This window comes from Nilaparvata lugens, chromosome 2 (genome assembly GCF_014356525.2).
Source record: "Nilaparvata lugens isolate BPH chromosome 2, ASM1435652v1, whole genome shotgun sequence".
In the NCBI taxonomy this organism is placed as follows: domain Eukaryota; kingdom Metazoa; phylum Arthropoda; class Insecta; order Hemiptera; family Delphacidae; genus Nilaparvata; species Nilaparvata lugens.
This window is the reverse complement of record NC_052505.1, coordinates 800,135-825,528: the sequence shown is the minus strand read 5'-3', so window position 1 is coordinate 825,528 and position 25,394 is coordinate 800,135. Positions and strand designations below refer to the sequence as shown.

At 36.9% G+C, this 25,394-nt stretch overlaps 2 protein-coding genes across 2 annotated transcripts; one reads left to right on the top strand and one right to left on the bottom strand.

Annotated features, from left to right (window-relative positions):
• The first annotated feature begins 224 nt into the window (after positions 1–224).
• LOC120349940 (zinc finger protein rst2-like) lies at positions 225–3,113 on the top strand. The gene is made up of 3 exons (XM_039421515.1): positions 225–344; positions 1,611–1,874; positions 2,671–3,113. Exons 2-3 carry the CDS (start codon positions 1,655–1,657, stop codon positions 2,817–2,819), a joined length of 369 nt encoding a protein of 122 aa, XP_039277449.1. The 5' UTR covers positions 225–344; positions 1,611–1,654; the 3' UTR covers positions 2,820–3,113.
• Positions 3,114–18,148: 15,035 nt separating this feature from the next.
• Positions 18,149–24,793, bottom strand: LOC111059093. The gene is made up of 4 exons (XM_039419957.1): positions 24,573–24,793; positions 19,637–19,947; positions 18,601–18,918; positions 18,149–18,380 (listed from the first exon to the last, which is right to left on the bottom strand). The coding sequence occupies exons 1-4, from the start codon at positions 24,714–24,716 to the stop codon at positions 18,149–18,151; spliced, it is 1,005 nt and encodes a 334-aa protein (XP_039275891.1). The 5' UTR covers positions 24,717–24,793.
• Between the last annotated feature and the right edge of the window lie 601 nt (positions 24,794–25,394).

Below are 25,394 nucleotides of genomic sequence, written 5' to 3'. Positions count from 1 at the left end.
TGGCTGGCCTTAGCTTGAAATTTCATGATTATTAAGAACCAGTACAATTACTGTCATTGAACTGGAATTATCGTGATATAACTCAAGTTAGCAGTCAAATTCAGTAGCTGCTGCTCCTTCACCAATATTTGTGTTTTTTACATGAAGTGTAACAATAATCGATTGTCTTCTCATTGTTTGTGATGTCAATATTGCAGATGGCGAGAGTTAAGCAGGAGAATGATAGCAGCCAAGAACCAGCGCCAGAGTGCAGCACTGAATGCTCTCCAACTGATGATGATTTCAGCCAACAACATTATCTAATCCCTGGCTAAATCTAATATTCATCAAAGAGGAAGAATATGGTGAGATTCGTGTTATTATTCCATTCATTTTTATTCATCAATGATAATAAACATAACAGAAAATGAGGAATAATTATTATGTAGGGTAATGGCTATCAGATGTGGTTGTCATAGTATAGGTATAAGTTGCATTCATACACATTCCTTCAATAATTTGATTGTATGTGAGGAGATATTGTGGTATATTATATACATAGTGGTATTGACAACATCAACGTCTTATTCATTTAATAAATAACCCTTCACTTGATTACTTGTGTTCACTACCGATTATCATCCTATTTCCAGCACAACTGATATGCCAGAATGTGCTGTGTTTGCCAATTATAGCCATGTTGCTCTTCTGAGTAGTCGATTCAAGATTCAAGATTTCTTTATTGCGGAAAACATTTGTACAAAATGCATAGCATCGTCATAAAATACACATGATAAATACAAAGTATTTACATTCAAAGAAATAAAAATTCAAAATACAAGCATACAAACAGCACAAAATACCCTCAAATTAGAAACTCCTCTTTCCTATATGGACATATTTGTATTAAAATAGTTTTTATGGCTCTCTTAAAATTATTCACATCTAGCTCTTTAAATGTTCAGGAAGCTTATTATAAGCTCTTATACCAAACTCCTTGAAGCAGTTCAATGTATTTGCATAATTGCATGGTTAACTCTAAGAATTCAGAATTTCCAGTGTAATGGTTGTGAACGTTGCTATTTACATTAGTGTATACCCCACTCATCAAACTAGAGCTCACAATTTCATGTCAGTTTATAGTTTTAATTTTGATGCACATTTCTTACAGTTTGTGTCAAAACACAGGTGAAATTTCCTATTTATTTAACAGTATTTCATGTTTTGAAACAAAAAAGATAGGCAGCCATATACATAACCAATAATTTTCAGACAATTCAACCTATATGTATGTCAATTGAGAGAAAATCATGGTCTGGACTAGCAATCATGGATCAATATTCAATAAAAAAATAGCTCTTGGCATAATTCATTTGTTATTATTATTTCTCTGATTGTTCATAATCTAACCCAATATTTAACACTATAATTTGTTTTATGTATATACTATTTCTACAATCGGCTGAAAAACTCTTGGTTTGTATAAACTATTGTATAAAATGGTAAATAATGAGGTATGATTGAGGTGAGGCAAGGAAAGTTGTGTGAGTGTTTTACACTAGATTTTATCATTACTTTATTGTCTTTATTCTGCTTCAATCATTTACAAGTTGTATTATTGGTGTTTGCAGTTGAGCAAGAGGCAGAAGGATGTTCAGTGGAGAGTGAACCGGAGATGTGGCCTTCAAACTGCAGCACATCTGAAACTGCCAATGCAACAGAAGTGGGTGGACTGAATGCACATTCAATTTCTCCAGTGGAAGAGTGCACAGAGCCATCTGTGGCTGGCAAAAAGATCAAGCTCTACAGCTGTGCTGACTGCAGCCATAAAACTCCATCGATCACTATTTGGAAGAGACATATGAGAAAACACACTGAGGAAAAGCCTTTCAGTTGTGAGTATTGCGACTATAAATGTAACAAATCTGGTACTTTGAAGGAACATATCAGAACACATACAGGAGAAACACCTTTCGTTTGCGAGTATTGTGCCTATAAATGTGCTCAATCAAGTAATTTGAAGAAACATATCAATACCCATACAGGAGAAAGACCTTTCAGCTGCAAGTATTGTGACTATAAATGTGCTCAATCTGGTACTTTGAAGAAACATATCAGAACACATACAGGAGAAACACCTTTCAGCTGCAAGTATTGTGACTATAAATGTGCTACATCTAGTAATTTGAAGGAACATATCAGAACACATACAGGAGAAACACCTTTCAGCTGCAAGTATTGTGACTATAAATGTGCTCGATCAAATATTTTAAAGGAACATATCAGAACACATACAGGAGAAACACCTTTCAGTTGTGAGTTATGTGACTATAAATGTGCTCGATCAAATAGTTTGAAAAAACATGTAAGAACACATATAGGAGAAACACCTTTCAGCTGCGAGTATTGTGACTATAAATGTATTCAATCTGGTACTTTGAAAAAACATATAAGAACACATCATAAAGGAGAAACAACTACTAGCTGAAAATTTGTGACTTTACGTGTGCTCATTCAAATTCATTTTACTGTGTTTCCTAGTAAGGTGGTCACCAATAACTGGACAAGTGTGTTGAACATGTGTGTACACACAAATGTCGTCCATACATTGTCAAAGGCTTCAAACAACATTTTTGAGGTTCTGAGTAAGTATCGGCTCACACCTCTTCACTCCTATATTTAAATTGCCAGGGTCGCCCTGGGCTGTCGTCTGTGGAGGGGCGGAGTGGGGGATGCTGCTCATAGTGTGGTGTGTGCCGGCGGGTGGTTGGGGACGGCTGGGCTCCTCGCGGTGTTGGGTGTCCTCCACATACACCACGGTTGTCATCTCACAACACTGAAACTCTCTCCTTTCTCAGAGTACAACCACACTGAAAGCAGAGCGTGGCGTGGCGTCAAGGAGCGTCGTGAACAATATCATGTTAAGTAATGATCTAACTTTGAGCTAATGAGCGTCAAACTTTGGAACAAGCTGGTTTGTTTTTTGGAGCGTCTACGAGCGGAGCGTCAAAGTGTGAGTTCCCTACTAATGTACATACTAGTGGTCTACTCTTGTACATAATAATGCTCTTGTTCTACTACATTTTCTACTATCATCTAGTACACTAGTATATTAAATTTAATGTTTGTCCAAATTCCCCTGTAATGTGTATTATTTGCTTATACAAAAGAGAACATTCATCTATTGCACTTTGAAATCAAATGTAAGGCTATTCTGATCCATTTCATTCAAATTTCTATGAAATATGGTTACTTTAGTGTTATTTAATACAAGTCAAAATCATTTATTTGCCATAAAATAATACAGATTGATAAAATAAATATTCTAACTTACAAAATGGCACTACCGGCAAAGAAAACTTGTGCGCCGGCAGTGAGTTCGAACAACTAGGTACAGTAAACATGTCAATAGAAAGAAAAAGAGCTTATTCAAACCACTAGAATAAATAAAATTATGGAAACCATGTCACATCTCAATGGAAACATCTCAATACTTACAAACGATAAGACAAAAGTAACAAAATCACAAGCAAGTGACAAAACTCAAAAATCTGGTGTGGTGCACTCACACAACTTTCCTTGCCGTTATGAAAATTGATCAACTGACGCTAGTGTTCCCGCGCATCTCATGTCTAATTTTCTAAGATCTCAGCCAGCTGGTGACAGGACAATAGCGCTGCAGACACACGAAGTCTGCTATCTCTTCATAGTGAATGATTTAATAGAATCAACAGTTGCCAACAGTTTGCAATTGAAATAATAACATTTTCTCGAATTTCGAGCTTATTTTAAATATTGGGTGAAAATGTTACTGGACATTAATTGTAGAGATTGTCATGCTCAATCTTTATCATTTGGAATTTTTTGTTTAAACTGTATCTGAAGCCTGATATTGGGAATCTAAAATCAAACTTTGCATAAATGGGGCAGAGCTCCTGAAATTTTTACTGATATGGGACTTGTGGCAGTTGATAGAGCTCATTAATGACTATTTTTGGTATAAATTTGATCAAAATCGTTGGAGCCGTTTTCGAGAAAATCGCAAAAACCCCTGTTTTTGACAACATTTTCGCCAATTTAGCCGCCATCTTCAATTGAATTTGATCGAAATTGTTCGTGTCGGATCCTTATAGTGTAAGGACCTTAAGTTCCGAATTTCTAGTTATTCCATTGATTGGTAGATGAGATATCGTGTACACAGACGCACATACACTCGCTCATACACACACATACAGACCAATACCCAAAAACCACTTTTTTGGACTCAGGGGTCCTTGAAACGTATAGAAATTGTGGTACCTTAATTTTTTTCGAAAGCAATACTTTCCTTACCTATGGTAAGGAAAGTAAAAAGACCAATTCAAGGAAGCCATGACAATAATATTTTTTTTAATTTATAACATTAGAATGAAACACTACATATGCATATAAAAATTCAAAATAAACATTTATCCTAATCCAATCCAGTATAAGATTCATTATGGATTTTTTAATTCTATTATAATGAAATCAGTTGGGACTTTATTTATAAACAAGTAACAATGATATTCAACTGACGTCTACAGACACTTAGCTGGTAAAGTCAGTATCAAAGTAATGGATTGGAGGGACGCAAATTATATGGATTATTCCTTAAGCTGGCCACTGACGAGCATTCCAAACGGCGTGGCGCGGCGCGATGTCACTCTCAGCTGGAACGATCCAAATCCGTAATATTTTGTGGGTCAATTCACGAGCACTCCATTCCATCACTTCAGTGTTGATGGTTTGTGATCAAGTATGGACGAGGAACTTCTCCTGATTTCAACAGCTGTGTGGTTTTGTACGTAAAAGAAAAAAACCCAACGGAAATGGGTGAAACGTTTATTTTCGAATAGGCGGAATCACACGCATCTGAATTTATTCAAGATCTTAGTGTCAAACCTACGGACTGGAAGAATTATTTGCGTATGGATGAAGATACCTACAACCATTTACTTCGTTTGGTAACACCGATGATTACAAAGAAAGATACAGTCATGAGACAGTGCATTACTCCCCATGAGAGTTGGCTGCAACTCTACGTTTCTTGGCCACCGGGATGAACTATGAAGAGCTGAAGTTCATCACAGCGATATCACCGATGAGCCTCTCATCGAGTTGAGCTTCTTAGTACTACATCTTTTGTAGCTGTGGATCAACAGTTTTAAAAAATTCAAGGATCATCTCCAGAGCAGCGTTCCTTTTACCTTGTCATGGTAACCAGGGTCTGTTATTTTCCACAAACAGGTTATCCCTGTACATCTCGATCACAGAGATTACAAAATCCCGGTTCGAACTCATGACCACAACAACACAAAAAAAACAACAATCAAAACAAGAGCAAAACAGCAATCTATCCTTCCAAGTCAATGGTCTGACACGCACTGAGACGGGACAACCCCAGGTTTCCACATTCACGGTCGTTCCGTCGTTCAGCATGCCATCGAGATTCTCCATTCAGAGGAGTTGGAGTGACGTAGGTTTGGCGTGGCGCGATGGATTTTCAACCGGTTGGAATTCCTCGAGCCTCGTCGCTCCACCAAAATACGAGCGCGATCCACCATTCACGTCGTTCCAATGGCACGCTACCGTGCCATTTGGCTTGTTGGAACGCTCGTCAGTGGCCAGCTTTAGTTGAATGTATCACTGTTATTATAAATGATTATATGATTCTTTTAACATATGTTTGCCTCACTGTAAGCACCTGGAATTATTGAAAAAGAAGTCTACTAGGGTACAATCTTGCCTGTATAATGCAGCTCTGATAAGGTGTTTCTGTAATGTGGATAATTTGTTCATGTGTAACCGAACTGGCGGGTAGATATGGTAGCGGGCCCAACCAGTTCGGACATAAACTTAAACCTAGTTAGGAGGTCGGCCCAGTCCTGCTATACGACCCTGAAAGAGGCCCTCTGAGCTTAAGTGGGTTGAAATCTCAACCCCAATGGGAACAGAGGCACAAACTCCTCCAGGAGACGCAGACCACAGCAGAACTGTTCGACTCTCCCTCTTATATATTTAACATGCCTTAACTAAGTGAGAACAGGGCAACTGGAGAAACAACGACTGTTGAAACGAAATAGATTCAATTTACAGAATAAATTGGATAAATCGATATTATGTATCCCTCAATAGTTCGTGAGAATGTCCAATTAGTTATTAACGTTGGAACATAAATTTCTTCTCAACTCTCATTAATTCAAATTCTAATACTACACCAATTAATGCCTTAGACATGGCTTAAAAAATAAACATAGGTAAACACATTTAACTACTCTCTACATTGTGAAAATATGCAATTGTCGTCAGGTTAATTGTTAACAAAATTATAACTGTCTTCTCGTTAATGGTACAATTGAATAAAATGGACAAATTGATTATAATGTTCCTCAATAGTAGGCGAGAATATCCAATTGTCAACGTTGGAATATAAAATTCTTCGCCACTCTCATCCAATTCAAATTCAAATAAAACACTAACATTTCAATTAAATAACATTCAGAGTAATAATTATCAACTTGATCAATTAACTAATACTAAATGATAATAGCACAGTACAACCTATCTCTTACTCCAGCTGCCAAATAGACTAAGATAGAAGTAAATTTCGACAATTTCAAAGGGAAGGTTCGGTCAAATTTTAAATCAATTAGAGTGGCCAGAATAAATTCACTCACCCGTGATAATAATTCCGAGGGTCACTTTCATTAGGGTCCAAAACCGCATCTTGGCTTCTGGATTCGGGTTAGCGTCACATGAATACGTTGTTCCCACGAATTAAGTTATTGTTCTCACGGAAATAATCACAGGAATATGTTCCACAGAATATATCAGAAAACTACAGGTGAACTTTATCGTTCATACTTCAGGAATAAGTTCAACAAATTAGCCTATAACGAAAAACTGGAACCAATCCTTATTGTCTGTATCACTCGAATAATTTCAACATAATAATATAACACAAAAACAGGAGACAAATTTTATCATTCACATCTCACGAATTTGTTCAACTTAATACAACGAATTAATTCGAGATCAACTAAACACACAAATTTTATCGTTTGTAACACTCGAATAATTTCAACAAATATAACAAATCATCTGGACTTATCTTTATCGTTCGAATCACAAAATAAATTTAACAAAATATAACAAATAAAACTCATTTCACCGCAGTGCGTCTCGCGTCCGAGAGTAACCGTTCGCTCAGGAGTCCATCGCTGACTGACTCGAGGGCTGTCCATGGACATTACCCTAGCCTTAAACTCATGGGAAACTCACCTTTTCACCTTTTTCACGGAGAAAGAGTGAGAGCTCAAAATTGGATGGAGAAAGAGATAGTTCCTCGTGGAAAACTGTCACCAGATTGCATTTTTTCTGCACGAGGCAGAAGAATATGCTGAACTGTGCACAATTCTTATATTCTGAAACGCAATAATCTATTTCTCACACTAGAGAAAATTGAAATACCCTTGCGTCTAGAAAAAATGAAACATTAGAAAATTCAGTCCGATCACGCCATCGAGTCCAAAGTTCAATGATTTCAGATTGGTGTATCATGAGAAATAAAAATTAAATTTATTCACCTCCTCTCAATAATTCTACCCATTACATTGCACCCCCCTTCGAGGAAGGGTGGACATCCCCTTCCACACTCCTAACCGCACTCTATCTGTCATTGACAAATTTGGAACTTTGGCTTTGTTTATGGCACTATCACTAGAACTCACTTGTTGGGTGGTGGTCACCTGGGGCAGAGGTGCGGCCGCCTCCTCGCCGCTGGGGGTGGGTGCAGTCTGACTGGTCAGCATCCTCCAGGCCATCGCGCAGCCGGACAGTGCCATTACCATAGTTACTGCTGCAATAACGTAGTACCAGCAGGGAACCAGCTGGTCAGAAGACTCCTCCACCTCCAACTCTTGTAGGGAGTCCATAAAGGGGTTGACCGTTACCTCTTCCACTCCGCTCGTTCCAGGCCAAGCACGACCTTCTTGCAGACGTCTCGCCAGCTGCTGGCGAATCTGGGAAGCCGAGAATCGACCCTCAGCCAATGACAGGGCCGCTGGAATGTCGATGGCTACTGGCCTCAGTCACACCTCGGTTCGACCACCAAGGCTGGTTGGAGTAGGAATCTGATAGGATGGGTGGCTGAGTGTGCACCCCTTTATCGCTCGCATCGCTCCAGTGCAATGAAGGTGTAACTCGTCCACAGTCATCTGCCCGCCCGTCTTGCATTGAGAGACGAATCGTTTCTCCGTTGACAGGCTATATATCCAGCTGTTATCGCTCCGACGCCATAGCCAGACATCAGGATGATCCTTAGTCAGCACAAGACGTGTGCAGTGCTGACAGGCGAGCGTGATCTCTCCCAGGAACAAGAGGCTCAGACAGGACGGGTGGTGTCTGGCATAGAGTGGTGAAAATTCTGGACAAAGGGTGAGCGAGCCCACTCGGTTACACTGTTCAAGCATTGATTCACTCAGTGTGGAATAACGGTCTCTGTCCTTGCTGACAAATAGAACTGTAGAGTCGAAGTTGGTAACGCACACTCACATTAGTGTGGAAGTCCTTGACTGAACAATCAAATCAAATCTGCGTCAATTGAAGAGAGGGGTACAGTCAACAATAGTTTAATCACTTCACCACTGGTTACCGCACAAGTCTTTATCAACTGGTAAAACGCCATCATTTGAGAAATGTCTGTTCCAAAAACTAATTCTAAGCCACTAGGTAAACTTGACTGAACCTTTAACAATATATTTCTTAATTCTAAAGGCGATAATAAATTCATACTCAATTTGCCGCTAGCAGCATCATTTAGACATTGTAAAATTTTTCTTAAATCTATTAGGGCCTTAAAAGTAGCAAGTTCTAATTCTTCTAATGCAGTAGAAGTATCCATATATACAGTCATGTAGTAAGTTCTCTACTTCAATAGTTTTCTTATTAGTTGTCAAAAATTGATTCATGAGAACAGTTAGGTTACCATAGATTTCTTGTGAAACCCTCCTAACTCTTGATGATTACGTTCCGTTTTCCGACTGAGCTCTCTAGTAACAATGGTCAAGTGTTCTTCAATATGTATTAAACTGGCAGTTTTCAATTTTGTCAACTCTTCGCTGTGTTGTACCTTCTCTAAGTCCTCACTTTTGGCTACTCCAAATAAAATATGAAGGATCTTCCCCCCCACCCCCAGTTTATTATCCTCTACGGCTCCGTCCATAGTACAGATCAGTTAACGTTTGTACAATATCTTTTAATTCATTTTCCATTGATATTATCGTTGAAGTACTTTATGTTGAACTCCTAGAGCAGGGAGTTTCTCGGCCGCTTGTGCTAGCAGGAACGCTGTATCCTCTGTTCGTCCCTGAAGTTCGGCTACTTCTTGTCAAGTTTCAGTGAGATTGATTTCGATGACGATGGTCCACTTCTCTCCGGTAATAAGCGCCTCTCCCATACTTTCGAACCATACTCCCTCCTTGTTAGCTTAGTGTGGAGAGATGGACATCACACCTGTAACCAATTATTTTCGATGTTCTATTCTGTCAGAGTTGTCCTTATTCCACCACACCTCCATTAATTTTTATGGGTTGACAATTTCGTTACCCATTCATTCAATTTCGATCAATTCCAATTAGAAAACGGTTTTAATTTCAAGTGCCAATTGAAGTCAACAATTTCTCTGAACAACGGTGACTCAATGTTCATTGTTGGCCTAGGAACGCTGATTCAACAAGGCTGTCCCAAGGTAGAACCGTTGACCTACAATGTAAACATTGGACACCATTGTTATAGTTACAACTGTCGCCGCTAAATTGTGTAAGCTTCCAATCGCAGAAATTAATTTTTCTCCAATATTTTTCTCACGGCTGTCGTTCGTTTACCTGTGTGATTTATTACTAAAATTCTTTCACTACTAAATCCTTACTGAAATAAATTGGAACGTTTCTTCTTCTCTTCTAGAACATGGGCCTATTCCAGGGAAGTTCAACCAGGGCTCGGTTTGAGTACTACCGCCTACTCAATTCAACGATAGCCCTTCCCCCTTATGGTTTCCACTAACCAACTGGTCATCCCTTACCGCAACAGCAATTATAACGTTCTCAAATCAGATACAATAAAATTCGTAATATTTCCATTGAAAAAAACCGTTTTAATTTCAAGTGCCAATTGAAGTCAACAATTTCTCTGAACAACGGTGACTCAATGTTCATTGTTGGCCTAGGAACGCTGATTCAACAAGGCTGTCCCAAGGTAGAACCGTTGACCTACAATGTAAACATTGGACACCATTGTTATAGTTACAACTGTCGCCGCTAAATTGTGTAAGCTTCCAATCGCAGAAATTAATTTTTCTCCAATATTTTTCTCACGGCTGTCGTTCGTTTACCTGTGTGATTTATTACTAAAATTCTTTCACTACTAAATCCTTACTGAAATAAATTGGAACGTTTCTTCTTCTCTTCTAGAACATGGGCCTATTCCAGGGAAGTTCAACCAGGGCTCAGTTTGAGTACTACCGCCTACTCAATTCAACGATAGCCCTTCCCCCTTATGGTTTCCACTAACCAACTGGTCATCCCTTACCGCAACAGCAATTATAACGTTCTCGAATCAGATACAATAAAATTCGTAATATTTCCATTGAAAATATTCATAAACTATCCCAAAAAATTCAAAGACAATTCAATATTATACAGTTGCAATTATTCTCAACACGAAATACAAGGTAACATTTTAACAATAACTAAACCATCAATCCTCATCAATCTAATCTCAATTCTAAAATTACAATCAATTATTGCATCTCTGTATCAATGTATGGAATTAATTCTTATCCATCATAGTCACGTAATCTAAAACAATTCTTCCTAACACATTGAACTACAATAATCACGAAATCATCATAACATAATACAATAGTTAATTTTTCATAATCATATAATCAATCGTTATCAATCAAAACAACAATTAACTATGAGCACTCGTTATCGAATTACTCATCAAGTGCAACATAAATCAATAATTCATCGAAATCATATTCTCATCGGAATCATAATTAATGAATCACAATTAAGTGTACATTGCAATAATTCGTCATTACAAAAAATTGTACACAAAAGTCATCAGCAATCGATAATAGCATTAATTTTCGTAAGCAGCATATGAGTCAGCAACTCTATCTATCACTCATCTCTTTATCACACCTTCTTCATAATCACATATAAATTAACAAAATAACGTAGCAGTTCTAATCTATAATTGTCTAGTATTCATCAACGTCATAATAATGTCATCATCTTATCAATATTCGCTCCTCTTCATACTAATCGTAAATAGTTTTTTTTTTTTTTTGTAAACTTGTAAGGGTGGAATTTCCCTTGTGTAACTATTCGATTATTCGTGGTTGATTGGTTAGCACAGCTTGTGACAGGTCAACCTGTTCTAACCAGTGCCGGATAGTTCAGAATGTTGGGGTACACTCCAGGGGTCTATGGAACTAATTGATCTGATGAGTAATATGTGTCTGTGTATGTGTGTATGGGTTTGACTCAGCTCTTATTTGGGGACCAAAGGAACAAAACTAGTTCTTGGTCGAAGTTCTCATCATTGTCAAACTCCGGCCACAGAAATGTGGCTATTTTGAGAAATGGGATCTTATTTGGGGAATCAGTAAAGCAGGAATTGGGAGCGGCTTTTCAACAACCAGCAGACTAAGATAATGACAATATGCTTATCAAGAATGGGACTCAACTCTAATCAATAAATACCACTGACTTGAACTGAATAAAAAGAAGTAATCATAAATGGACCAATTTAGGTCTGTGTTGGTAACAGTGTATTTGCACTGATGTAAAAAGGAAGCCTTGAATGGGAGTGGTCTATTCGTCCACAACCGAAACGAGAGGGAAAAGAAAGCCTCAAACGGGAGCTGTCTATTCGACCACAACCGAAATGAGAGGAAAAGGAAGCCTTGAATGGGAGCGGTCTATTCGTCCACAACCGAAATGAGAGGAAAAGGAAGCCTTGAATGGGAGCGATCTATTCGTCCACAACCGAAACGAGAGGGAAAGGAAGCCTCGAATGGGAGCGGTCTATTAGTCCACAACCAAAATGAGAGGAAAAGGAAACCTCGAGTGGGAGCGGTCTATTCGTCCACAACCGAAACGAGAGGAAAAGGAAACTTCCAGTGGGAGTGGTCTATTCGTCAACAACCGAAACGAGAGGAAAAGGAAGCCTCAAATGGGAGTGGTCTATTCGTCCACAACCAAAACGAGAGGGAAAGGAAGCCTCGAATGGGAGCGGTCTATTCGTCCACAACCGAAATGAGAGGGAAAGGAAGCCTCGAATGGGAGTGGTCTATTCGTCCACAACCGAAACGAGAGGGAAAAGAAAGCCTCAAACGGGAGCTGTCTATTCGTCCACAACCGAAATGAGAGGAAAAGGAAGCCTTGAATGGGAGCGGTCTATTCGTCCACAACCGAAATGAGAGGAAAAGGAAGCCTTGAATGGGAGCGATCTATTCATCCACAACCGAAACGAGAGGGAAAGGAAGCCTCGAATGGGAGAGGTCTATTAGTCCACAACCAAAATGAGAGGAAAAGGAAACCTCGAGTGGGAGCGGTCTATTCGTCCACAACCGAAACGAGAGGAAAAGGAAACTTCCAGTGGGAGTGGTCTATTCGTCAACAACCGAAACGAGAGGAAAAGGAAGCTTTGAATGGGAGTGGTCTATTCGTCCACAACCGAAACGAGAGGGAAAGGAAGCCTTGAATGGGAGCGGTCTATTCATCCACAACTGAAACGAGAGGGAAAGGAAGCCTCGAATGGGAGTGGTCTATTAGTCCACAATCAAAACGAGAGGAAAAGGAAACCTCGAGTGGGAGCGGTCTATCCATCCACAACCAAAACGAGAGAAAAAGGAAACCTCGAGTGGGAGCAGTCTATTCATCCACAACCGAAACGAGAGGAAAAGGAAGCTTTGAATGGGAGTGGTCTATTCGTCCACAACCGAAACGAGAGGGAAAGGAAGCCTCGAATAGGAGCGGTCTATTTGTCCACAACCAAAACGAGAGGGAAAGGAAGCTTCGAATGGGAGTGGTCTATTCGTCCACAACTGAAACGAGAGGAAAAGGAAACCTCGAGTGGGAGCAGTCTATTCATCCACAACCGAAACGAGAGGAAAAGGAAGCCTCGAACGGGAGCAGTCTATTTGTCCACAACCGAAATTAGAGGAAAAGGAGACCTCGAATGGGAGTGGTCTACTCGTCCACAACCGAAACGAGAGGAAGAGGAGATCTCGAGCGGGAGTGGTCTATTCGTCCACAACCGAAACAAGAGAAAGAGGAGACCTCAAGCGAGAGCGGTCTATTCGTCCACAACCGAAACGAGAGGGAAGGGAGACCTCGAGTGGGAGCGGTCTATCCAACCACAACTGAAACGAGAGGAAAAGGAGGCCTCGAATGGGAGTGGTCTATTCGTCCAAAACCAATCAAGAGGAAAGGAAGTCCTCGAATGGGAGCGGTCTATTCATCCACAACTGAAACAAGAGGGAAGTGGTGGTGCAAGGCAAGGATAAATTCGAATGGGAGGGGTCTATTAGACTACAATTAAACAAGTGAAGGAGAGGATGTAAAAGAACAATTCAGTGGGCAAGTGTCTATAACAATCAAAGCAAGGTATAAAATAATATGTTTGCAAACTGTAACTAAAAGTACAAGAAAGCTTCAATTCAATGTCAATGAATTCAAACAAAACTCAGATCAAGTCAGTTGATCACAAAACTACTTAAGATCTCAAATAAATAAATAAATCTCCCAAACCCTGTGTAAAAACGAAAATGTAGTTGAGCTACAAATGACGAGATACAATTAATACTCAGATGTTGGCAATTAATCAAACTGTAATCACAGTTAGGACCAAATGGATTTGCCAAACTATAAATGGGGACCCATTCTATAACTCAACATGAAACCCACTTAAACGATGTTACACTAATACCATCAATTTATCAAATCAAAAAGAATGAAACACTCAATCAAATATTCACTAGCAAATGTTGTTTCACTTTATAAACAAAACATCAAACTAATTTAAAGTCAACGAACTAAATCACAATTCAATATTCACATAATAAGTGAAACGTTAAAATAAATGACAATCAATATTCACCTTATAAGTGAAACTTGAAATAAATCAGAAATCAATATTCACCCAATAAGTGAAACTTGAAATAAACCACAATTCAGTATTCACTTAATAAGTGAAAACGTTGAAATAAATCAGGAACCAATATTCACCCAATAAGTGAAATGTTGAAATAAATCAGGAATCAATATTCACCCAATAAGTGAAACTTGAAATAAATCACAATTCAGTATTCACTTAATAAGTGAAACGTTGAAATAAATCAGGAATCAATATTCACCCAATAAGTGAAACGTTGAAATAAATCATGAATCAATATTCACCCAATAAGTGAAACGTTGAAATAAATCAGGAATCAATATTCACCCAATAAGTGAAACGTTGAAATAAATCAGGAATCAATATTCACCCAATAAGTGAAACGTTGAAATAAATCAGGAATCAATATTCACCCAATTAATGAAACGTTGAAATAAATCAGGAATCAATATTCACCCAATAAGTGAAACTTGAAATAAATCACAATTCCTAGCAGAGCCAGGAAACTGGAGTGATTATTTGAATCAAACAATGTGCCTCTTTAAACTCGAAATGCTAATACGGAATAGTTCGAAATAATTGAATGTATAAATTCAATTATAAGCTGAACAAAAAAAGAATATGTTGTAATTCAACCACCCTCTACTTATGGGCTTCAATAACTAGTAAACCTTCAAATAAATAAACAAATGTTATAACCTATAAATACAAGAATATAACAAATAAATAAAACAAGGGTTCTAATAGAATCGAGAATCCTAAAACAGCACTCTTATACTAGCCACTTACCTGGTTTCCAGAGTCTGGTTGTACTGGTCACACAGTTTGAAGCAGAAAGAGAGAAAGAGCTGTCCGGGTCGAGCCCTTTTATAGTAAACCAAATTGTGGACTTTAAACCCTTCCACATGGTCGACAAAATGAAGTCATTTCCCAAAATAGAAAAGTACATGATCCTTCATGACAAACCGAAAAACCAACTGGCAACAATCACTCCTTATAGCTCTCGACTCCTGTCTTATCTTGAACCATCTACTCGGAACACTTGTCAGGCAGGTAATGAATAAGCCCCTTTTCAATAAAAGCCTTTATTCAACTCGTCTCAAAACTATGTACAAAAAGGAGAAGAGAGAAAAAAAATATATCCATCAAAACGTAAAATCCTTGTAAGGGACAAAATCTGACCCTTACAAACTAATTCCTTAATAGTCTGTTGTCGGATCTACTACCATCTCGTTTCAAAGCGATTAGCAAGCCATTGTTTATGCCTTGACATCTTATAACAATAGGCAGCTGTTCGTCTTCTTTCCCTTATTCCATTTCGCTCCTGAATAGTGTATTGATCTATCACACTCATTCTCGATAATAATATTATGAAATTTGATATTATTCATGGTCCTTCTTTTTCTATCTTGATACAATAGCCTTGTACTCGAAATTCCTTTCCTATTCAGTTCTACTTCAATTATTATCACATAATTATACTCCATTCAATTGTTACATCAAATATGTTACGTTCATTAAATTTTCCCATACGAATTCATTCAACACTCTTTCCTTAAATACCGCTTTTCTACACTAATTTTCGAATGCAGTTTTCTGACATGCTCTGGTCATAACTTTCTCTCATTTTCCAAATATCACTCGCTTACCCTAATTTTGAACACAGTTCTATGACATGCTCGGGTCATAACTTTCTCTCAATTTCCAAATATCGTTTGCCTACCCTAATTTTGAACGCAGTTTTATGACATGCTCAGGTCATAACTTTCTCTCATTTTCCAAATATTGTTTGCCTACCCTAATTTTGAACACAGTTTTATGACATGCTCGGGTCATAACTTTCTCTCATTTTCCAAATATTGTTTGCCTACCCTAATTTTGAATGCAGTTTTATGAAATGCTCGGGTCATGTTCTCCTCATTTCTTATACTAGGTGATTGTGCGTGCTCTCGATCGCAGAGGATACGGTTATCTCTGTTCCAGGTTTATACTTTCGGTTGGTTCAAAAGTGAGGTCCTGTGAATCTTCATCAAAAACGTTGTACGGTGAAGAGGGCTCCATCACTTACACGTTTCCTTCTTCTGGTCCCATCTCATCATTGTTGTCAACGCGATTTCGTGGTTCCTCCACATATTCATCTTCTTTGCTATCTGGCTGTTGATAAGGTTCTTCTTCATCTGTTTTGTTTGTGTCTTCGTTATTGTCCATTATATCGTTCTTGTCTTCCTTCTCTGCTTCTGAGTCACTGGTACTTTGTTTCTCTTTGTTACTAGCTTTCAGCCTATTTACTTGCACTACTACTTGTCTCCCATCTGGTAGTTGTAATGCATAGTTCACTATCAATAACTTTTTAACAATGATAAATGGTCCATTCCAGGGTAGGTGGAATTTGGTCGCCTCTCCCGGTTTGACAGCAGGGTCATATAGATAGACTGATTCTCCCACTGCAAATTCTCTCAGCTTTCTCCCTCTATTGATTATCTTAGATCTTTTTTCAGCAGATTGCACGGATTTTTCATGGGTTGTTCTGTACGCTTGTGACAATTTATTCCACAGTTTGATTAGATGGTCGCCCACGGCCGTCTCCTGGACTTCCCTTGAGATCACACAGGTCCCTGGAAATATCATCTCTCTTCCGTTTAGCAGATAATAAGGGGAGTATCCAGTCGATGCATGAGGGATAGATCTATAGGCGGCTAATACATACGGTAGCCATTTATCCCAGTCAACTCCATCCCTCTGTACATAATGTGCAATTGATTCATTCAGTGTCCTATGCAGGTGATCCAATCTACCATTTCCTTCGGGATGGTATGCTGTCGTCCTCAACTTCTTAACTCTTAATAGTTTACACACCTCGGTGAACGGTTGGGAAAGGAAGTTGCGGCCTTGATCACTAAGAAGTTGACCTGGTACGTCATGTCGGGTTATAATGTGGGTGACAAACACACTTGCGATCGTTAGGGACGTTCTGATACCGCCATTCTTTCAATACTTGGTATCGAATCAGTATCGAAAGGAGGGTATTGATATTAGTAAAGTATCAAAAGAAAAGTATTGATACCACGAGTATTGAAAGAAAAGTATTGATACTGATACCACAAGCATCGAGTGAGCATTAAGTATCAGAATTACCAACTAAAATACTTATCTAATAACTGCAAAACTGCAATCTATCAAGTATAGTCTCAATAGTCTGTCGAAACAAAGAAGACCCTCTGGCAAGATGGGAAAATGACTCCAGCTTGGTCAATAAGGGTATCAATACGTTTCTTTTGATACTTTACTAATATTGATATCCTCCTTTCAATACCAAGTATCGAAAGAATGGTAGTATCAGAACTGGAATGTCCCTAAAGATGGGTAAATGACTCAAGCTCGGTCAATATTGGTTCAAAAATTATCAATTTGATTTCAAATTGTAGGAATATTTGTTCAAGAATTATAAATGTGGTCTTAATAGTAGATCAAATTGATAATTTTTAAACCAATATTGACTGAGCTTGAGTCAGTTATGTACTTTTGTTATTAGTGATGTCATAATGTCGGGTAACTGCTACACTGGGCAAATATGAAATATGTTTGGTATACTTAAGAAGCTACGATGTCACTGAACAACTAAACAGCATAAATTCAAAGCTAGGAAACTTTAACCACACCAAAAAACTGCTCACAAATTAAAAGATGGTGAATTCAGGTATCGGTATTTCCAGGTTTCTAATAACCAACTAACTATTTCAAAACACACACATTTTAATTATAAAAAGCACAAAAAAGCGTTGTAAAAATATATAAAAAATTATGGAATCAAAAATAATGAAAAACTAACCAACATTTTAATTATAAAAATCACAAAAAAGCATGGTAAAAAATATATACAAAATCATGGAATCAAAAACAATGAAAACTAACAATAGAAAGCCTAACTAACAATAGAAATAACTAAATTAGTAGGGAAGCATCACTCAAACCATTCCCTTTCATTGAGGCTACTCAAAAATACAAGTTTGTCCAAGTACTTGGGCAAAAGGTGGTTCTTTTGCTGGTTCATTATGAACCCTGTTTTTGAAAACAGCCTTTCACTCGGAACAGAAGTCGCCATCAGAACAAGATACTTCCTTGCTTGTTTATAGAGTGAGGGAAAAACTGTCTTCATATCTTCCCACATTTCAAGTGGGTTTGATTTTAAGGGGCTTACTGGATTTGATAAATAGAGTGTTAACTCTGAGTGGTCAGTTGATGGCCCTTTTCTATTCTTTCCATGAGCCAGCTCCTTGTGGGCTTGCCAGAAATCTAAAGAAATAGTCACATTTTTTTCACCAGATATCTACCTGGTAGCAAATTCAAATGGCTCAAGGAGTTTTTCAAGGTGACGAATTTCATTTACTTCTGTTGCTGAAGGCATATCGGGGCTATTGTTGTCTGTTATCAGTACCAGAAGAAGAGGACTTGTTCAAAGAACAAGCAGCTCTCAACTTTGAAATAGCATTCCCACAAGCAGCTGGGCTCTGGAAGTGAATATTTCTAAATCTAGGGTCCAGAAGAGTGCTTAGAGCTAATTTTGAGTGCTGCTCTGAAACCCCAAACCGTTTAAACAGTTCAGCCTCAAAACATTTTTTTAGGGTTTTCATGGCTTCAGTTTGAGCTTCAAAGCCTTTAAGATGTTTTGTGAGGCAATTCGCCATTGGGATGATTTTTGAAATAGTCACATATTTCTCACCAGATATCTCCCTGGTAGCAAATTCAAATGGCTCAAGGATTTTTTCAAGGTGACGAAATCATTTACTTCTGTTGCTGAAGGCATATCGGGGCTATTGTTGTCTGTTATCAGTATCTGACTTAAAATGGGTAAGAGCTCAAGAAATCTTTGAATCATATGGAAAGTTGAATTCCAGCGGGTCTTGACATCAAGAACTACTTTTTTCACTTGACCCTCTGGAATGTTGCTGTCCAACTGAATCTTTCTGAGTCTATCAGAATTATTTACACTATTTTTGATGTACTTGACAACTTCTCGAATTTTAGAAATTGTATTGTTGATACAAGGCAAAGATAAGGCTGCGTTTGTTACCAAGTTCAATGTGTGAGCAAAGCAAGGGATCTGCTTGTTAGGAAGTAGTATTTGGGCTGCTGCTACAATATTAGCTCCATTATCAGTTACAATACTAATAATCTTCTCCTTATTAATATCAAAGTCTGCCAAGATTTCCCTATTTCTTTGCTTAGATAATCGGCTGTATGCTTTGAGTCCAATTCTTTACATGACAAATCAACTGAAACAATACAAGTGCCCTTTGAAAAGTGTGATGTTATACCTAAATATGACTTTTCTGCCATTGTCTCTGTCCATACATCAGAAGAAAGGCAAATATGTTCAGCTTTTCCTAGCCTACTTGTCATTTTTGATGAGATAGCTTCATACTTCATGATAAGTTGCTGTTTAAAATACTTGACCAAAGGAATCTTAAATGTTGGGATCAATTCATGCATAAGTCTCCTGAACCCCTCTCCCTCAGTCACTGCAAAAGGTCTGTTATCTTTACATATAAAATAAAGAATGGCGTTTGTGACTTTGGCATGACGAAATCCTCCAACAGCATATGCACTGGCCTTATTGAAAGCTTCAGTGATTGGTGATGTTAGATCAGGCTCCTTGTTTTCCAATTTTGTTGTTGGGTCTACTCTAGAACATGAGGGTACAGGCTCAACTGGATCTGGTCTTGCAGCTGTTTCTTTTGTAGGTGTAGATTTTTTATTGACCTGTAATGAAAAAAGACACATTGAAAAATCAAATCCATTACTGTTTCACTCAGGATGTATTATCTGTGTAATGTGTTAATTAATACAACCTTTTAGATGATCACTAAGCTATTAGAATCTAGTCAACTATATGAGGTTAGTATAACCTCATGAGAATGAGGTTAGTATTGTTGGCCCTGAATCACCTGTAGAGCCAACCCGTAGAGTCACACCTAATCCTGTTACTCCCATTCAGTTCCAGCAGCCATCCTCTCTCATAGAATTTCAAAATCCTGTGACCCAGTATCCCTCTCAAATTCTCCTTTCTGAGATGAATTCCTCAATCTTGTCGCAGTTGTCAGACAACCAACAATCACTTGATGAAAAATTTTTTTTAGACATTCCTATGTCAGGTATGTTCCTGAGCGAAACATTGTAAATTCTCTCAATGAAAATACTGATATCGATTGTTACAGCAATAGTAATTGTGATGGGATTGAGGGGGTCAATTCAGATAAATTTATTGACGATTCCAGAGGAAATTCAAAATTCAGAGTGTGCTTCCTGAATATACAAGGAATTAATAGAAAGCATGTAGTTTTGAATGAGTTTGGGAATGATAATGATTTTCATGCTCTCTGCTTGAGCGAGCACTGGTGTAAGATGGACAATATTCCTTTTCATAAACTAGATGACTATGTTCTGGTTAATAGTTATTGTAGAGAAAATTACAGTCATGGAGGAGTTTCAATCTATGTTAGGCCGGAGCTAGTACCAGATAGCAATTGTTTAGATCTGAGTTGTTTCAATTGTGAAAAAAATTTGAAGTTACTGATATATCTTTAGATAAACTGAAATTAGCTCTAGTCTCTATTTATATAGATCACCCTTGGGCGATTCTAGTGTTTTTTTAGAAAGGGCTTGAGAATGTATTGAATTTCTTTAGTAGACCTAGATGAAGAAACTATAGTATTGTATTTGGAGGTGATCTTAACTCCAATTTTGATATTGTTCAGGACAAAGCAACTGTACATGAATTTAAGAATTTACTAAGGCAGTTCAATTTGGCCTGCCATAATAATAAGGCTACCAGAGGTTCTGCATGTTTGGATAATATCTTTACATATATCAGGATTGACAGTGTTGCATGTGATGTTCTGGCATTTCCTTTTCAGACCATGATTGTGTTTGGGTTGACTCAAATATATTTGTTCCAATACGGACGGTAGAAAGACTAGGAAGACAGTAGTAACTAAGCCAATGACAGATAAAAATCTCGACTTATTTAAGAATTCACTCTCCAATGTAGACTGGAACACATTTGTGCATGAAACTCATTCTTTGAACTCTGAACAGATATTTAATAGATTTTTCAATATAATACATTATTATTTTAATATGTTCATTCCTGAAAGAAATATAGTTGTGAATAATCATCAAGGCGCAAAGAAAACAAGAAAAACAAAACTAAAAAAATGGTACACACTGCAATTAGCAAAAATGAAAAACACAGTATTGTTATATTTAGATATTTCAAGGAGAGATAATACTGATGAAGCTGGGAAGGCATATTTAGATATTAGATCATATAAGCAGTTAATTAATAGAGCTAAGAAAACATATAACATTTCTAAAATTGAGTCTACTAGTAATAAGTGCAAAGCCGCATGGAAAATAATAAAATTTTATTTTATTTTTATAGCCGCAGGAAGAGGCTTGAAAAGATCCAATTCCATTCACACCCAATGAAATGAATAAGTTTTTCTTGGATGCAGTGATGGATGTTCATGATAAGATTGACTGGCCCAATTTAACGGCAATTAATTTATTGGAGCAAAACTTCAATTTCCCTCTTAACCAGGATAAGCCCAAATTCTCATTTCACAAAGTCTCCACACGTGAAGTGCTTGATATAGTACTTAGTTTCAAAGCTTCATCCATTGTTGATATTTACGGCTTTTCAAGTAATCTATTGAAGAAAATTATTCATAATATTATAAATCCATTCACATATTGTATAAATAGATGCCTGAGAGATGGAGTTTTTCCTGAAGTGCTAAACGTTTCCAGAATTGTACCTGTCTATAAGAAGGGGCCTAAAGATATTCCAGGTAGCTATCGTCCCATCTCATTGGTGCCATGTTTTTCAAAATTCCTTGAGACCATAATGCATAGGCAGTTACATGAATATCTTCAAGAGCACAATATTATAAGTAATGCTCAGAATGGATTTGTTAAGGGTAGGTCAACTACTGGAGCCATGGATGCTCTTGTCAAGAATATTCTGAGCCCTTTTGAAAATAAAGAGTATGCTCAGGTGACCTTTTGTGACCTGAGCAAAGCTTTTGATTGTGTTGTGCACTCTCTCTTACTGGTTAAATTGAAATTTTATGGCGTTTGTGGAGCAGATCTTAGCTTATTTAAAACTTATCTTGTGGGACGTAGACAAGTGGTGTGTATTGGAGATAAGAGATCAGATGTAGCATGTTTAAAATTCGGTGTCCCACAGGGATCAGTTCTCGGGCCATTGCTTTTTATTCTTATGATAAATGACCCTCCTGCTGTTCTAAATTGCCGTTCAATACTGTATGCTGATGACACAACATTTATCAATAAATGTACTGACCTTCAAAATCTTAAAAATCTAACTGATACCACTCTGATGCAAGCAGCGACATGGTTTAGGGCTAACGGCTTCATGCTCAACGAGAATAAAGCATTGACTATGCACTTCACCCTTAGAGGTGGCTTAGATTGTGTGGATGCAACAAACTTTCAAGAGTGATTTATCTGATCAGACAACTGAAAAATCATGTTCCAGATAATTATTTGAGATTGATATATTTTGCCTTTTTTCAAAGTATTGCAACATATGGCATACTACTGTGGGGAAATAGTAGTCATGCAGAAAATATTCTATTATTGCAAAAGAAGGTGGTCAGGGTTTTAACTGATTCTCATAGACTAGCACACTGTAAGCCTCTTTTCGTCCAGCTTAGAATAATGACAATAGTGAATTTCTACATATATACTGTATCGTTGCATGTTGAAAAAAACTCATCCAATTTAAAATTAAGGCATCAATCTCATAGCTTTAACACAAGAAATTGTCATAGGATTGATATTCCCTATCATAGGTTATCCAAAACAGCCAAAAGTTATGATACATTTGGTATAAAAATTTGCAATAAATTACCTACAGATTTAATATCAGAGACAGAAAAGAAATTTAAGACTAGATTATTGAATTGGCTTGTGATAAATCCTTTTTATAGTGTTGAAGAGTTCTTTGAGAGTGAAATAATTGTTGCTTAGAGTTAAGAGGTTTCTATTTGTATTTATATATTGTTCTAAAGGCTCAAGTTGTGCTGTAAGGAATATGTTTTGTACATTCAAATTAATATTATATTTTATATTTTATTTAATATTATATTGTATTTGAAAAATCCAATTGACTTACAGTTTACTTAGGTACTGTATTATTTTAAGACTCAGTAATGTAATTTTGTATGTACAGTTGCTGTAAAATTTGATTTTATCTTTTGTCTTACTGTAATCAATATTTGACTTTGCCTATTGTTCTAAGAATTTAACGGCAATAAAATCATATTTATTTATTTATTTATAGTCCAAATTATGTTGCAATGCTATGAAAAGAAATCTTCAAAGAAACCAGTGAGTTTACTTTTGAAAAGTTGGTTTATTTAATAATAAAATTGGAATACATTTTTGCTATAAGGCTTTAGACCTTTGTTAAAGTCATAACTATTAAAATTATATTTAAAACTGCAGAATCAGAACATAACTTAGTAATTCCTTCAATATTATTATTGCACCAGAAAATATATTCTAGACCAAACTCATGAAACAGAGAATAAGAATGAGAATTGAAAATTTTAAGATTAGGCCTACTCAAAATATAGGATTAACATTAACAGACTAAATTACTCCATTCAAAATTACTAAGACAACCAAAACAAAAGATTTGCATACTTGTTTTGGGGAGCCTACCTTAGAAATGATAAATATAGGCTAACTGAGAAATGACAAAACATATAGGTTTAATATATTGTGTAACTGTTTATGGGATTGTGTTGTGAATTTTCTATGGACATGGACGCTATGGTAGCTACCCTGGATAGGTTTGTTTCAAGTTTACTCAGTATTTTAAACATGTAGTATACTATTATAGTTAATTATTATATAGTTTATTATTGTTAATAATTCCTTCTCACTTTTATATTCATTAACTTACTCCAGCTCCAGTTCCTTCCTTGATTTGAAATTATCATTCTTGAAATGAGCTAACTTACTTAATAAATGAACTAACTTAATTCATCCAACAGTTTCCTATGTTTCAATATAGCCTATATTGGTGAGAAGCAAAAAAAGAATTTATTAAAATTATACTAATTCTAATGTTCCAACACTATGTTTTACACACAGTAAACCTAGGCCTATGATAGTTTAACATGCAGGATTCAGCTGGTTCCTATATATTTGTCCAATGAATATTTTGAGAACAAACCTGTAGCCTATATGAAAGTGAGATCAACCTTTTGCGAATCAATGTACTTATTCAGAGATAATGTTGATTTGAATAATCATCTTAGAGCGAATTTCAAGTTTCTATATACGGTACTTACATTTTTCTGATTTGTCATCATGTGTTTTGTTAGATTGCTCGTGTTCCCGCTGTATTTAACCTCTCGAAAACACAATTTGCAAATGGCTAGTTTGCCATCTTTTCTTCTTAAGTTACTCCAAACTTTACTTGTCGGTGGAGACATAATTGACAAAATGAAAATCAACAATAAACTATAAACAATAAATTCAACTAGAAAAGTAAAAAGCAAAATTAACCTGATTAAATTATTTATAAACTATACTACCAAGCTAACTCTCAACTTCAGGGACTTGAACTTCTTATTCTCAATCTCAGTGCCGGTTGCACAACAGCCAGTTAAATTTTAAACGTGATTAATTCCACAAGAACCAGAGAAGCCGTCTTTTCAAAAACGCCTTCTCTGATTGGTTTTCATGAAATTAATCACGGTTAAAATTTAACCGGCTGTTGTGCAACCGGGCCTCAATGTTATTTCCAATTCTCAACAAAACAAAAACAAAACTAGAAATAGAAACTACTAGCATAGCTGTGTGGTATCGGAAGCGGAGTAATTTGTGACTCACTTGTTCATTGTTCCTTGTAGCCTATAATTTTCACTTTATAACAACGATCATCCTTCAATACTTTTTTCTTATTGAATCAGTACTATAATTTTCATCTATATTAATCCTTATAATCTTCTAAAATTTATTTATGATTATGTCATTAATTGAAGTGAACTACTTTTTTTACCCATTTCGCCATTCGATACTGTTTCGATACTCCAACTTGCATATCAATACCAGTAAGTATTGAATCATTTGATACTGATACCGATACCACCGATATCAGTATCGAAAGC

Coding starts and splice junctions, on each gene's coding strand:
- LOC120349940 (XM_039421515.1), top strand. CDS start 1,655: ATGTGGCCTTCAAACTGCAGCACATCTGAAACTGCCAATGCAACAGAA. Junction 1,875..2,670: donor TGAGGAAAAGCCTTTCAGTT/GTGAGTATTGCG, acceptor TTAAATTGCCAG/GGTCGCCCTGGGCTGTCGTC.
- LOC111059093 (XM_039419957.1), bottom strand. CDS start 24,716: ATGTCTCCACCGACAAGTAAAGTTTGGAGTAACTTAAGAAGAAAAGAT. Junction 19,948..24,572: donor TGATGACAAATCAGAAAAAT/GTAAGTACCGTA, acceptor TTTTCATTACAG/GTCAATAAAAAATCTACACC. Junction 18,919..19,636: donor TTTAAGATTCCTTTGGTCAA/GTATTTTAAACA, acceptor ATTTGCTACCAG/GGAGATATCTGGTGAGAAAT.